General features: G+C 40.1%; 1 protein-coding gene across 2 annotated transcripts in view; it reads right to left on the bottom strand.

Annotated features, from left to right (window-relative positions):
• Positions 1-2,164: 2,164 nt before the first annotated feature.
• TARS1 (threonyl-tRNA synthetase 1) overlaps positions 2,165-16,298 on the bottom strand; it is a 28,699-nt gene continuing 14,565 nt past the window's right edge. For both annotated transcript variants that reach the window (XM_063181465.1, XM_063181464.1), the window contains exons 3-19: positions 15,558-15,748; positions 14,398-14,521; positions 13,246-13,367; positions 12,908-13,025; positions 12,038-12,102; positions 11,880-11,958; positions 11,171-11,317; positions 10,190-10,288; positions 9,297-9,463; positions 8,633-8,795; positions 8,407-8,544; positions 7,647-7,724; positions 5,804-5,904; positions 5,593-5,697; positions 4,863-4,935; positions 4,020-4,134; positions 2,165-3,391 (exon numbers count right to left, since the gene is read on the bottom strand). In XM_063181465.1, the coding sequence (XP_063037535.1) occupies positions 3,243-3,391; positions 4,020-4,134; positions 4,863-4,935; positions 5,593-5,697; positions 5,804-5,904; positions 7,647-7,724; positions 8,407-8,544; positions 8,633-8,795; positions 9,297-9,463; positions 10,190-10,288; positions 11,171-11,317; positions 11,880-11,958; positions 12,038-12,102; positions 12,908-13,025; positions 13,246-13,367; positions 14,398-14,521; positions 15,558-15,748 (2,034 nt within the window). In that variant the 3' untranslated portion in view covers positions 2,165-3,242. The remainder of the gene's footprint in view (positions 3,392-4,019; positions 4,135-4,862; positions 4,936-5,592; positions 5,698-5,803; positions 5,905-7,646; positions 7,725-8,406; positions 8,545-8,632; positions 8,796-9,296; positions 9,464-10,189; positions 10,289-11,170; positions 11,318-11,879; positions 11,959-12,037; positions 12,103-12,907; positions 13,026-13,245; positions 13,368-14,397; positions 14,522-15,557; positions 15,749-16,298) is intronic.

Genomic DNA, 16,298 nt, shown 5'->3' with positions numbered 1-16,298 from the left:
GGAAGGCCAGGAGCTGAACTTCTTGGATTCTTGTGGGTCCCTTTCAACTCAGCATATTCAGTGATTCTGTCAAACTAAATTTGCTGTGAAGCCGAGTTGGAGACATACCTTACCAAATACTCACCAAGAAATGCCCATGAAAACTTTCCTAGGGATATACAGAGAGAAAAGCAAATTGCAAATTACTTGAACGTCTCGTACCTAATGCTGGCAATCAGAGCAGGCCCTGCCAAACTGGAGAGGTGGTTTTCAGCCTTCTCCTGGAATGAATTATTTAAGAGCTTCTTTCCTGCTTGACAAGTGGTCCCACCATCAATCTATGACAGCCAAACTGCATTATCTTGCCTTAGGAGACACACACAGTACTTGGGGGAGAGCTTATGCTACCAAGGATGGTAAGCAGTGACCAAAGCCACTGTTAAGAGGAATTCTGGTTGAACCAAGGGAGGGAATGTGCTGCTTGTGCCAGGCCAGTGCTATAGATGAAGCACTGCACTTGTAACCAAGAAATAGCAATATGTTTATCAATGTAAAACAGTGATCTAATGAAGCTTGATCGTAAATACAACAGTGCTTTAACAAGACTCAGTGTCAAGATACACTTGATTTTCACTGCATAAAGAACAGGATCAGGCAAAACTGTTGTAGGGAGACCCTACTGCCATTGAGTCATGAGGTTCAGGGAGGAGTCCCAGGCATTCAACACTCCTTTCTGAGGGGAGTCTAGGTGCAGCTGGATTCAGGTTTAGTCCCAGACTCAGTCAACAGCTTCTGTCTAAAGGATTACATGGGCACAATCCATCTTTTTTTACCACTCAGCCAGTATTAGCATGCTGTTAATCACTTGCTGAGAACAGGTTGTGGCAAGGATTCTCCCAGCCTCAAGGATTACCCCTGAGCAGAGTCCTTACTCAAGGAGACATGCTGGCACTGCCATAAAGGAGAGCCCATCAGGCCCTCAGCTGTCACTATCTATGGAATAAGACAATTGACTCAGAGTAATATTTGCATACCAGATGCTTCTTGGGCTGGTACATGCTAGGAAGATTTATGACGTTAACTCCTGGGGTGCTGTCTGCAGCCAGATGGAGCCATCAGAGCACTGCTGAAGGCTGTGCTCGGGCAGGGAAAGGGCTGGGGCAGCACAGCCTCAGAGCCAGCTTTATTCCTGTGCACAGCCACAGCTGAACCGCGCTGAGCTGATCTGGAGGCAGACACCCCAGTCCTGTCAGCACCCTGCAGGGGCTCTGTGCTGTGCTGAACCCTGCCTTGGGCAGTGTTTCCAGAAATGTGTGCACACAGTACATACCCATTGCTCTGCTGGTATTTAAGAGCACAATCTCAGCAAATGAGGCTGCTGTAGAGGGACAGCCTCTCCAAAACTGACACCTGCTTTGCCATAAAAAGCTGCTTTACAGCTCCAGCTTCTCACTACACAACCTGGGCAGTCTGGTGTGCCCAGGGATCCCCACAAAAAAAAAGGAGAGCTCTCTGCAAATCAACAAATACACCAGTGGAAAGGCAATATGAAGCACAATTTCTAGAGAGAAACAGAGCTAGTGGCTCCTTTACTCTGGGCCACTGGTACCTACACTGGGTTTGCTTCACCAATTGATGAAGTCCTGCTGCCCCAGGGATAGCTGACATCTGCTTCCACTGCAGTGACTGCATGGGCAACAGCCACTTCTCAGGAAAGAAGAGCAGGTGCAAAATACAGAAAATAACAACCCTTACAAAAGTAACTCTGAAAGCAGCAAGGCAGGGAAAAATCAATTTCTCCCTCTTCCCCCCACAGCAGTTAGATGGAACCTTTAATCGCCATGAATGAAAGTAGGATGAAATAGATTTTGCAGAGAATTGCTGGGGTTAGAGTCTGCTGAGTCTGAATTCACTAAGGGTTCAAATACTGATTAGATGTGACCATCACCCCCAAGTAAAATAGGTGAGAAAACGCAGGATGAAATGCTTCTGACCAGACAATAATGGAAATGGCAAGACATGAAGGCTTTCAAAAGGTGAATGAGCTCAAACCTGTCCTCAGACTTGTCTGATCTTTGCTTAGGCTGTAGCAATAGCTTTTTTTTCTTTTTAAATGAACAGTTTCATTTACCAAACTGTTCAAGTTAGTTAAGATTAATAAAATAAAAAAGATGCAAAAAAAACCTCAGATCAAGATTTTATTTTTTTTCAGTGACAGACATTTGCCTTTTGTTAGCCAGATGTAGAAGAAAATCCCAACCCAAACCCAGAATCAATAGATGAGAGCCCTCAGCAGTAAGATAGGAAGAGCTGCTAATTAAGTGATACCCTGGATTAGAGGCTTGGGAAGGAAGTCTGGATGGGACTGTACCTATTAAAGTCAAAAGCAGCATTTGTCTTAAAGAAATGATCACTAGTACATTCTTGTTTGTGTTGTGAGAGATGCTCTTACTGCAACGACAGCTCAGAGATATGAACAGAAACACCCTTTATTCCTAGTACTACCTGCTGCTTTGGCCTTACTGTGCCCTGCGTTTTCCAGACAGTGTTATCCCCTTTCTAGAGCTCTGAGGCCCCTGCCTGCAGAGCCAGCACATTTCAGAGACTGCCTTTGGAAAGGGGCACAGTAGGCTCTGGTTAGCAGCCCTGTGCTCTGCGGCACAGGGCCCCACGGTGGAGTCAGGAATGCCTGACTTCAGGGGCTGGGACACTGCCAGAGGTAACAACCACTATGGAAGCACGAGCCTCCATTCATGTCCCCATTCATGTGACTGGGAGCTCTGGAGAGCCAATATACTCACAGCTGGTAAGAAACCATGAGACAGGATGGAGACACTCATGGAGACACTCCAAAAGCTGCTGCTGCAGCACATGGTTACTATCTGGGTTCTTAAGCCTGAGGTCTATTGTTAAACTGACATGAAAAATATGTTATCAAAATGTATGTTATTCTTAACAGGGCAGATAGAATGCCAGAAATAGCCCTGATTAATGTTTCAATCTTCCCTTGCAGTCACAGAAAGTAATTTCATCTTGCTTCATAAGTCACTGGTTAAAAGCCACGCAATTTTACTTCAATGTTTTCAAAAAACTTGATTTTTTTTATACAAAAAGAGGCATTTTTGACTAAAGAAAGATCCCCATTAAAATGAGCAAGATGTCCAAATGAGAAATATACTTCAAATCTGGCTCAGAACAAAAACTCTGGTTAACTAAATTAGGAAAACTACAAATTCTTTATATGCCAGGTAGAGCAGATGGTGTTAAAATTCTTCTTCAGCTTGTCTGGAACGAGAGGATTTCAGCTGGAGCAGCCTCTCCACAGTGTCTGCAATGGTTCTTTCCCCATGCACCTTGTTGTCTCGGGTGCGGATGTTCACTGTTCCACTTGTCTTCTCCTTTTCACCAACAACTACAAACAAACAAGAGGCAAAGGAATTAAATGATTCTTCACCATTCTTTCAATTACTTGGAGGGTAGAGTTTCTCTGTCAAAGGCTCCTTCTACTCTTAATGGATCCCAGATGGCTTTAAGCCCAATGCTAGATCCCCAGTTTACACAACAGGACTAACATGCTGCTTCAAATCATGTACTTCAGGATGAGTTTGTAATTTTTCCTGCATTCTCTCTGAAAGAGGCTTCTCTTATGCATGCATGCCTAGTTCAGAAGTGTACTATGGCTGAATGCAATGGAAACATACTTCTTTTGCTGAAGTAGAAGCAAGAGCATAAATTATTGGGAGGAGGGAAAATTACTTAAAACCTGACTGATAAAGGACAAGAGACTTCCCATCTATCCCCATACTGCTGACCAGAAGACAGCAAAAATATCAATAATGCCTTGGGTCACAGTGATCTCCCTTCAGGGACAGCTATCCAAACCAGGAATGCCTATGATGCCAGCAGGAGAGGTTCTCTGCAGGGGAAACTCTCAGGAACAAACTGACCTGAAACACTGATTACAGCTCTCTGCCTTGCTCACAAAATGATCAAATCCTGTAACAAAAGGGTCAGCCAGTACAAGGTAACTAATACATTACCCAGAATAAAATTATACTGAGCAAGCTGAGCATTTCTGATCTTCTTGTTCAGTGTGCACCCAGGATCTACATCAACATCTGCCATAAATCCAGCATCATGGAAGTGCTGCCTGACCTAAGGAAAAAATATCAGAACTGTCACTACTGGATATTCATGACCATGAACTATTCATGACTTGTAGATTTAAACCATTTCAGATTATCTGAACCCTAAAACAAAGGCATTGTCATGGGTTCAGGCTTCTGAGATGAGTCCACTTCAAGAAATTAAAATACATCAGCTATCATGCAACTATACACACAATAAATAAGTAAGCAGTGATGTGAACATCCAATGTTTGGGCTGAGTAGTAAGTCTGACACTGTAAAAGGCAACAGGGTAATGGAGCTTACTGATTAGAAGACATTTAAAAAAAAATTTGCAAACTATTTTATTTGTATATAACGTGCTTGAAAGAACTACAGGCAGAGGTGTGCTGGATGCTAAATCTGCAAAGACTCATCTTCATCTTTCTTACTGCTCTGCAAGAGGCACATGGCCATGGGGGACTAGAACCTGAAGGGTAAGACAGATCTGAGCAAGAGAAAAACTAAGTTTTCCAAAAATAAAAGTCTCACAAAGATCAACATTTATTATTCACATATTCAAAATCTAACTCAGGTTATCTTTAAGAGCTCTACAACTTCAGCGGCTAATTGTCACTGTGATATAAAAAATGACTCAACGTAATCTGCAAAGACTTGGAATACGTCTCTGAAATAAATACTATTAATCATTAAGAACTAAGTATTTCAGATCAGTACAATCTACTGAAATCAAAGCCCTGAAACCATATACATCACCTTTTGAGCATACTCATCACACGCTGGTCCCACTGGTACCACCATTACTTGCTGTGGGGACAGCCAGAGTGGCCTTCAATAAACAAACAAAACAAGTTTATATAGCTTTCATTGTTTTTTTCACTACAAAAAATACTATTTACAGAGAGGAATAAAATCTACACAAGAGACTCTTAAAGCCAGCTGCACAGATTGGATTCAGAGGTGATGAGAGCCCTATATTCATTACCATTATTTCCCCAAAAGAAATGAGTGTCTAAAAGGATTGCAGCGTGGGCATGAGCACTTGCTGATGGGAATATTGCTGTTGTGTTTTATGACAGATAACAAAGCCTAACAGATTGAGCTCACTACTAACTAAGGATAGGAAAACCTTTATCTTTGAGTCTTGTCAGAATCAGAGGTGTCACTCCTACTGGGTATTAACACAGGTAAAGCAGATCACCTACATAAATGACTCTTTACAAGATGGTCCTGCTGCAAAAGCAGCTGGAATGCATATGCTGTGGGCAGACTAGCTCTATGCTGCACCTGTAGAATCTCCCATATCTTGAATAATTTAACATCTAAGGCAGTGGTTCAGAAGAAATTGCCCTGTGGTATTCCCAGGCATGTTGCCCTAGCAAGCAAGTGCAACAAACAGACCCTCTTAACTCTCCAGTACTTGGGGCTAATTTCTCTCCTACATGAAGAGTTTGTATGAGCCGGAATAATAAATTTTCAACCTTACCATTTGCCTCCATAGTTCTCAGTTAGAATGGCAATCATTCTCTCCACAGATCCCAAGATAGCCCGGTGAATGATAACCGGCCTTGTCTTGTCATTGCCATCATGGCTGTAAAGAAATGCTTTTGTGAGGCTTTTTGTCTTGATGCAACTTTATCCCTGTGTTACTGAAGTTAGATTACACAGAAACCAAAGCCACCAGCTTTTGTGCTTACCTGACAAAGGTGAGGTTAAATCTGACTGGCAACTGGAAGTCGAGCTGAATTGTAGCACATTGGTGGTAGCGGCCAATGGCATCCTTAATCTGAATGTCAATCTGAAAAACAAAAAGGCATAAACTTTTAGAGTTAAGAGATAAGCACTTCCCTCTGAAAGCAAATTCATTGTTTTGAGATGGAAAGTTTCCCTCAATGCAGAGAAATTCTATGCATTGAGTGAAACTCAAAGTTTAAGCAGCATAGTTTTACTTCAGCTTTCATCAGGCTTTAAATGATTTGCAGGTTCTGATGCAAAAAATGTTAAGAGCTAAAACAGGGTGAGTAACTAGAGAGATAATATATCAGATGGGAACTACATTTAATGTCTCAGACATTTTGTGAGTCTGAAAGCCTGGAACTTTCTCATGGGCCTTTTCACTGAGTGAGTACAGCAGAACATAAATGCATAACTGAACATGTCTCCCCACAAATGAGACTTCTTCAGCCTCAAAGCAGCAAATTTGCACTTCTTTATTATACAGTATTTGAGGACTTTGCAGCTTGTGTTACAAATTCAGGGCATGAACAAGAGACAAGAATCTGTTAAATAGTCCACTTACCAGCAGGAACTCCTATCAATCAGTGACACTTGTTCTGACCTATGAGTGAAGCCTGCTCTTTCTTTTGTATCTAACACTTAAATTCTGAGTACACTTATGATACAACTTAGAGGACGTACAGAAAAGAGTAGACTTATAGTGTCCTGACATTATTTATTTATTACATTGCTCACTTACTCATCATTTTACCAGTATACATCAGGCTATATATTAAGGCAGTACGCCTTATTTTGATTTGTGTAATAAACAAATAGAGCAGTATTTTAACAACTCAAGAACTAAATGTCTTTCAATTTTGCATCTAGAATTCAATTTATCAGAATTCAGCTAGTCATCAAAGAGCTTCTAGTCAAAATAAATTATTTACAACCTTATTTCATTTCAAATCCAGACTATATGAAGAGCACATGTAAGATTAATTAATGTTAACAAAAGTTCCTGTATATTTGTCTTCCTTCAGTCAAATACAGAAATTAATAAATATGAGCTGCTGTAACACATTTTACCTAAAAAATGACACAAACCAAAAGTGATTCAACTGGCATACAAATACAGAAATCAGAACCAGCTTACTAGATGAGAACACAAATATAAATGTAGTGAAGGCATATTAGGGAAAGATTTTAAAGCTATTTCATAATACTCTGTGTCCTTAGGAGCAAGGATAACAATGAAGTTTCTAAAAAGCCCTATTTACTCTGTCTAAACTAAGGAGACTGTTCTTAAGAAACTCAACAAATTCACATGATCACTGCATGGGGATTTTTAAACTAACAAAAACCACCAGTAACTCAATGCAACTTCAAAACTGTGCAGTTCAGGGAATAAAAATTTGTTTAACCAGAAAGTTTACTTTAGATTTTCTCCTGACTCAGGATTCACTCACTGCTGAAAGGATTATTTGCAATGCAGAAGCTGCTCTGCTAAAACAGGTCATATAGTGCCACCTTGTGTTTATGCCACCCACCTGTCAGCTGTTTAAGCAGCAGATAAATTTCACGTTTAATTAACTAAATGAGTGTTAAAGCAGTTAAAACTATGTGAAAACCAGAATCATAGAAGATTATTTCTCTCTCAAGTATGTTAGAGTTCATGTATCTGGAAAAACAGCGAATTTCAGTCAGACAACATCTTAAAATGGGCTAACATAAAAAAATATTCCTTCTTCCTCATCCCAGCCTTTTGCCTTACCCAAACAGAATTAAAAACGAAATCCAGGGAGGGGTTAGCAACACACTAACCTTAGGTCCATAGAAAGCTCCATCACCAGGGTTTAACTCCCATTTCTCACCAAAGGCATTGAGGCTGTTTTCAAGTTGCTGGAGATAAAGGACACACACACTCAGCATTTCTTTACACATTACAGTTTCAGGTCAGCCTGCTACTACAAATAGGTGACCCTACCAAATTCTCACTACTTCTCAGTAACTGCCAAAACACTTCTATTTTCTGAAAAAGGGAAGATTTATAAGAGCACCAGCAAAAAAAGAAAAAAAAAAAAAGTCTGATTTTAAACACACAAAATCAATGTACTCATTTTAGATGAGGCCAAACAAGCATTAGCTAAGATATAAGAACTTTTTATACTAAATTCAAAGTCTGTAGGTAATGTTGAGATGAAATCTGCCCTGGTACACCAAATGCCTATTCCTGCCCTATCTTCTCCCCAGTACTGTACCTGCAGTCGCCAACCCCATCCCTTTCAGCCTCACTTTTGGGAGATGGCTCTAAGTTTTATTACAGGGGCTGCCTGACCTGATTCTCTTCCTCCTTTTTTAATTATCAAAAAAAGACAAGGAGAAAGAGTTCATTTGATGCTTACATGGAGACTGTCTCTGTACTGAGAGCAAACTATTTACAGCAGGCAGACAGAACTGAAGGCAATTATCAAAGTGATTTTTCTCATGCTCAGCCCAGCTTCATTCTACCTTCCAGAAGGCAGTAAGGTCTTACAGAAGATGAAGCTTTACATCACAGAAAAGAACAAGACTACTGTTTTACCTTTTCAGCTTGATTCCAAACTTCAAGATCTCCCAGGTACTTTTCAGGACGGGTGGAGAGATTCAGCTTAAACGAAAATCCGAAGACATCATACACAGTACGCAAGAACTCCAGACAGCTCTTTATCTCATCTTCAATCTTGATGATAACAGAAATCATGTCTCAAACATGGAAATTTCAGTTTGCCTGATTTTACTACCCAGTTTCACTTAGCAGTAGCCCCCACCTGCTCCATAGCACAGAAGATGTGAGCGTCGTCCTGCTGGAACCGGCGTACTCGGGTGAGTCCCGTGAGAGCTCCTGACAGCTCGTTGCGATGCAGGACACCAAAATCTGCCAACCGCAACGGCAGCTCGCGCCACGACCTCGGGCGATGGTCAAACATAAGGCTGAAGGAAAAGTTCATTACTTGAAGCTCATTCAGAACCAAAATTCAGCAAAGAACAGTCAGGGAGAAGCAGCCAGTGACGAAGCACATGCCTGTAAGGCCACTGGTGTAATCTGGACAGAGACATCAGTCTTATCTAGATTTGTCAGGGAAACAATCTCCTTCAACAGTTGGTAGGCCCTCCCCTCTTCACAGAAAGGAGATAAAACAGCTCCTAAAACTGAGCTTTAAAAGCCGAATGCCTGAACTGGCACAAAACTGACAATGCCCCAGTAATGATGGGATCACTCTAATGATGGTAAAATGACATGAGATTTCTCAGTGTCTCAAGTGAAGAGAGCATGTACACAGCAAGACATATAATTACATCATTCCTGACAGAATGAATAACTGAAGGTAGCCATCCTTATCATTACACAGGCAAAGGAAGCAGAGTGGGTTTCACTTGGGTTTTTTTTTAATCAGCACAATCTCCGGTAAACTGAATTTGCTATGTACTTACCAGTGTCCTGGACAGTTCATAGGCTTCAGAGCAAAGATTTCTTTCTCCACTTCAAAGGAAAACATATTGTCACTGTAATGCTGCCAGTGCCCTGAAGTCATCCACAGTTTGCTGTTGAAAACATTTGGAGTGACAACCTCCTGGAATCCACGTTTTCGATACTCACTCTGAAACAGGCACAGTATAGAAAATAACTAACAAAGAAAACAAAGATAAGTACAGGCTTCAATCTGCAGCCAAAAAAATACAAAAGTGATGCCATATGAAAGTCCCATATCTTAGGAAGGGAATGGAGGAAGAAAGACTCAACTTGAAGCTGGACATGCCAGGATACATTCCTTCCACCATCCTTCCCCCAAACAATTTCTCTAGTAGAAAGTAAGCAAGAAGAACAAGTTTCCTCCCTGCAAGCAATGCTGCAGTCCTAATTACTACATGACCCTAGATATATTTCACTGCAGCCCAAATATACAGTAATAACACAGACTGCAAATCTTAGAGCAGGAAGATCAGAATTCTTTTCCTACATATATTTTCAAAACAAATAGGTCTTGAAGGTCAAATTAAGTATGTTTATTAAAACAAATCAATATGCATCAATGGAACAGCAGTAGTATGAGCTTGGCTCTATTATTAGATGTCAAAGAATTCCTATGACAAAGCACCTTATTCACAGCTTTAACTGCAGGTATAAAGTACTGATAAAACATAACTTCACAGGGATTGTGACAAGACCAATTCAAAGAACCAAGCTTACTTTTGTTCCATGACTTACACAACTAAAAGACAACTTGAAGTGAAGGGCCATTAATACAGTTAAACATAGCATGCTGTTAAGTATTTTTTTAAAATCATGCAATTCTCTTACAAGATTTCCAAAAGATATTACTTACCCGTATAAATTCAATTAATGTGTTATAAATATAAGCTCCTTTTGGCAAGAAAAAACAGCTACCAGGGCTGAGCTCATGGAAGAAAAACAGTTCTTGGTCCTGCAGGAAAATAACACTTTAATAACTTAGTATTTACACCCTACCTTTTTCACTTAACATTCACAAATGGATTGCTACTGACTGGTCATCACTAACAAAAGTTTCAAAAAGAAAAACATGGGAAAAAAAGCAATATCCAAAACACCACCAGATGCATTTTCACTTGTATTTTTATGTCTGTCAGCCAGACGCAAAAATACTACAGGGGAGGAAAATTTTCAGTTTCCTCTTTCACCATTACTGATGTGCCAAAACTTTACACTTAACTCCCAACTGTGCCCTCACAGTTCTCTCTGCACGTTTACTTGTCAATGTTTAGTTCTGCTTCTGCAGCTCTCTAATTATCTGTACATAAACTGAATGCCTGAACTACAGCTGGTTAATGTTGTTACAAACTATGCACACACCTGAGATCTGCATTTTTGTTATAATGTACTTGCAGCAGACATTTTAACCCTGTTCAGAAATATCAGTTAACTGACAGGGGTTCCAAAAACCAGCCAGACAAAAAACACAGCTGTATTTGGGAAATTCTGAAATTATGCAGAAGGAAAGAACTGCATGAACAGGCTGCAGCAAACTGTGTAGGAATGAGCAGTGCCTGCAGACTGGAGCATTCATGGGTTGCAGACTGAAGTCTTTATATTCCGTTCTGATCAATGTGTGCAATAAGGATGCCACTGTGTTGAAAGAATAAAGAAGTTATTTATTTTAGGATTTGATGCTCCTGAGAAAAGCAGGTGACTTCACAGCCCAACTGAAAATAAAATTGTGTCACGCCTTGGTTGTGGCAGCAAGTATAGGCTGTCTTCAAGATGTTTCAATTAAGGGCTTATATCCACACAGTGCTTTTGGAATACATTACCAGAAAAGCTGTCTCACCCGCCCAATTTTTCTGTGATCTCTGCTTTTAGCCTCCTCCTGGAACTTCTCCCACTCCTTCAGCATTTTTGTATCTGGGAATGAAATTCCATAGATCCTCTGGAGGGATTCCATATCAGCCTTGCCTTCCCAATAGGTAGAAGAATTCTGAATGCAAAAACAAATTAAAGATTGAAGAAAAGGGGAAGCCTCCACATTTTACTACTTCTGCCTGCTATGAAAAGGCATACAATTATTAATAAATGATTACTGTGGAACAACTAAGTCATAAGGAGATTTTTAATGTGAAATTTAGATCACTGATCGGAAAAATCCTTAAAGGTAAATACAGTAAGTAAAAATGGTTTCAGGCTCTTGTCTTTTTTAAAAGTCCATCTGCTTTGTAGCTATCCTATTCCAACTGTTTATTCACAAATAGCTATAAACATCAGCTGAGCAGAAACTATAAATTCTAATTGATACAGTTCAGCCAAACTCACACTTCTGTACTGGAAGTGCAGGCCCTGGACACCTAGTTGGGCTTCACACCATGCAAATATCATTCTAGCATACAACCCTTTCACAATCTGTAACACCAAGTTTTTGGCCAGGTTACGCAGTAACCTGGAATTCCTTAGCCAGGAATGTACTGTGAAACCAAGCCTAAAGGCAGCAAGGCACCAGAAGTGTTGCATTGAAAACATTTGTGTAGGAGAGTTCCAGCACTTACCTTATGAATTTTTATGGTCTTTATCTTGCCAGTATGTCTGACATGAGGCCCTCTGCATAAATCTATGAGGGGACCACACCTAAGAAAAGGAAAGCATTTATTTGGTGTATTTAATCCCAGCCACAAACCCAGTAATATTACAATCCATGCATAATTACCTGTATACTGTAGTAGTTGGGGTATTGACCTTCTCATTCAGAATGCGACACTTGAATTTATTGTACTGAGAAGAAAAGCAGCACACACGCTTGTTAATTCCTTGTTTCAAAAAGAGTAGTGGACAACAGTTTAAATTATTTGCAAACCTGATGCTGTGCTGCATCAGGCCTGTAAAAGAGACAGACAGGAGTACAGACAGTAGTGGAGCAACGTGCCTAGAGAGCAGGGTGTGCAATCTCTGTCCTTGGAGTTCTGAAGGCCCAACTGGACAAGCCCAGGAAACCTGACCTCAGTGTCTCCATGCCTGATCCCATGCCCTGTGCATGAGACTGGACTGGACACCTATGGAAGTGTCCAACCTGAATGATGCTATGATTCTCCTGATGCCCTAACAGTGGAAACTCAATGTCTACCTCAGGAATGCCAAAAAACTATTTGCAGCTAGATACGAGAGATAAAGGATCAGGTTTTAATGCTGCTTGCACTCTTTTAGAAGTTCTTCTTCTAAAAAAAATGTTCTATAAAGCTTTCTGAATGCAGCAACATATGCAGTCACAGTATCATCACAGACAAGGTAACACAACATAACTGCATACATAATATGCTGCAAATTTACATTTCTGGGAAGTAAATAAAGAATGTGGCTTCATAGAATTTAGTTAGATCACCCTGGGGAAGTTTTAGAAAATTCTCAGTTTTAGAAAAACAAAACGCCTACTTCCAAGAACCTAAAAATGACTTTCTTTTTCCTTTCTTTTTTTTTTTTTAATTAAGTATCAAAAATGCGTTTCTAAGAACATATCACCTTGTAACACATGCCCTGAAATTACAAATACTTGCACGAGAAACAACCTTCAGTAACAGCCCACCTTAAACATTTCAAGCAGTGTTTCCTTCTTAACTTCCAGTCTTTCAAAGGCTTGTTTTTCCTTCATTATCTTCTTGCATAATGTTTCCAAAGCAGAGAAGTCATTACTCGATACACCCCTAAAATAAACACACACAGAGAAGTGAGTAATTTTTGCTTTCATTTGCAATTTGTCATCCTGGTGCAATGCACCAACGTGTGGTTGGGCTATCCTGCAAAAGAACCAAAGCCATCTGCAGCAGTACATATGACTTTATTCTAGGAACAAGCACACAGGCAGAAATTTTCTGTCACTGCCACCCACCCCAGCTCCTGAACAAAGAAAAATACAAAACCTACCCTTCCTCAAGAAACATGTCATAGTAAAATCCATTTTCTATTGGTGGGCCATAGCACAAACAACCACCATAGATTCGCTCCATAGCTTCACCCATTATGTGAGCACTTGAGTGCCAGTAGACCTAACAGAAGTAAAAAAAGAAGGTATCAGTTTGAATACACACGATGCATTTCCAATTGTTCCATTTAAAACCTTTTCTGAAACGCTTGCTTTCAAGGACACTTGAGGCACATCCCAAATCAGAGCAGCGTGCAGAACAAAATTGACCTGCCAGCACCACTAGCATCCTCAGCATCAATGTTTCCAAAAAAAACTTACATTCTGGTAGCAAACAATTCTTACTTTCAACTGTTGCTAACATGATTTAATTATTCTCAAGAAGTGAAGACACTAATTCAGAAACCTTTTTTTCTATGAACTTTAATCAATCAGATCTGCATACTGACCAAAAGATGTGCTTTCAACATAAGGCTGTGGTTCTAATCCAGCAATCTTATGCATAAGAAATCCTGTGCACTCCATCCTGTAGAACACCTGAGATTTTGACAAAACCAAATCTTTTAAGAGTTAGCCTGCCCCTAACTGCAGACTCTTAACAGCACAAACTGAAATCATAAACTGTCATTTAGCCAACAGGAAAACCCTAGGTTTGAATGTAAAACTTCTGTGATGAATTTCACTGACAGCTTCTTGTACCAACTGATTTTTTTCTAAAGGACCTAATCACAAGTTTACTGGCTGTACACATTTATATGACTGCGTAGCCAGAGTAAAAAAAGCAGATACCTTTGCACACACACAAACACAAAGAGCAGTCTGCTCTGTACTTTTATGATACTACATAGAAAGTATTTTTGTTCCCAAAATCAGTGCTGAAGATGTCAGTTCAAAAGACCTACTTTACATTAACCTGAAGGCTGAAAATATAAATTTTTAACAAGAACTACAGCAACTGCAAGGAGACTTGGCTACAAGTATGCAGCAGAATGTAAATTACCTGTAGTACCACAACTCCTCAGTAAGGAGCTATGAGGAAATGTAGATGTACCTGTTTTCTCCATCTTCTGAACACAGTAAATATTTAAATAACTGCAAGAGGCTGAGTTAAATGTAAACCTGAAACAAAAAACGTTTTGGCAAAAGATACTCACTGCTTGAGCCTCTTCATCCTCAAACTTCAGCAGCTCCAAGGAACAATCCTCCTCCAAAGGACGGTCTAGATCCCAAACCACCTTGTTCACTTTGGCAATAACTGTGTTGTCAGCTAATCCCTGACTACAGAACAAACACAGAAGTACAATTATAAGAAAGTACATTGTACTTTGAAATCAGCAAGCAGAAGTTCCCCAAATTTGCCCACCAGTTTGAATGAGACTTTACAGTGCTCAGAGTGGACATAATGTCATAAATAAATTCTAAATAAATGACTATTTTAGCCAGTCCTGAACATTCATGAAAAATCCTACTTATATTTTAGGGATATGGGAAGAAAACTCTGCTGTATACTTAACCTTCATACATATTTGACTTAGAGGCAGCATCCTCCAAGTACAAACCTGACTTGACAATCCTACTGCAATATAAGAGCAAACTACTCTCTTAAAGCTATCAAACACAATTTTTGACATAGTAGCTTTACTGTTTGTATCAGCTAGGCAAAATACTCTTTTCATGATCCCAAATCACAGAAGCAAAGGAGGTTCCAATGACATGGCACCTTATTATGGACAGGGGAAAAAAAATTTTAAAAGAGGCATTTCACCTTTAGGAATCATCCAATCTTTGCAATGTTAACTGTCAGGGTGTTCACTGTGTATGATTCAAAAATACTCCACAGCAGTTATGTGTAACCTGGAGATGTGCAACGCTCTTTTTAATAGATATCTCCCATGCAAATTAAAGTGAAGAATACTCATACTCTTCAATTTCTCTGTAATCAATTGAAACATCACCCAGCAGTCATCTTCCTTGGATCAATGCAAACTGGTTTGTAGTGCTAACATTCCATTTGGTAATTTACTAGCAAATCAGTTCTTAATGCTACAGCAGTACTTGGATGGAAAAATACACTATTAAAATGTGTCTATAATACCCCAGTTTTATTCTTATTTAATGTCAGAAACTTCATCTTTATAAGGCAAAAGAAAACTGCACTCCAAAACTAAAACCCTGCTAGTTACCTTCAGTTCATTGCATACAAGATGCTTCGAGAAGACTTGAGATAAATTACAAAGAAATTAATTATAATTACTCATCCCCTTAAACTCAGTGTCTGAAACTGACTGTGTAGCTTCACAGAACAGAAACATACCTAATTCCACACGCAATTTGATAAGGAGTAGTCTTCCAAGATTCGGCATCAACCTGCTTGCCATCAGGTAACGTAACTTTAATGGGTTTACTGTCATTTGCAGCTCTTTCTGCAAGGAGTGCATCGTGTTCAGCCTTAAGTTTATTGTACATCTCCAAACGCTCATTGATAAAGGCAGGCCAGGGATTTAGCTGTATATAATAAAGACAAAGGAAAATTATTAATCTGATAGCACAGCATGTCAACAATGGCAACACAACAGCTATACTTTTCATAAGCAACTATGTCGTGACAGCTGTGCGCTACATGTAACAAGTAATCACCATTATTTCAGATTATGTAGTATTAATTGTCATAATACCACATGGCTTCAGCTTAATGAAATCTGTACCACTGTACACCTGTTCAATAAACCACATATGTTACCAAACAACTACACCATCTGACAAACTACACACGGGCCAAAGTCAATTAGGAGAAAAAACGTGAGTTCAACGTAAAGCAAGACTTTCTTATTAGGTGAAAAAGCTGAGGGAGCACTCTAGCCCGAGCCGCCCGGACAGGAACCGACTCCAGTTTAACACGTGTCCTGACGTCAGGCCCGTCCGCCGGGCACAGCCACGCACTCGGCTCACACCGAGCTGCCCGCGGGCCCACAGCCATCTCTGCTTACCCACCACCAAGACAGGAGCACCTTAAGCACGCTTCCTCCACCTCGGCCATCTGCTGCCTGCTTCCCGC

This window comes from Melospiza melodia, chromosome Z, assembly GCF_035770615.1.
Source record: "Melospiza melodia melodia isolate bMelMel2 chromosome Z, bMelMel2.pri, whole genome shotgun sequence".
In the NCBI taxonomy this organism is placed as follows: Eukaryota; Metazoa; Chordata; class Aves; order Passeriformes; family Passerellidae; genus Melospiza; species Melospiza melodia.
The sequence above is the reverse complement of the archived record's forward strand: the minus strand, read 5'-3'. Positions and strand labels throughout refer to the sequence as shown.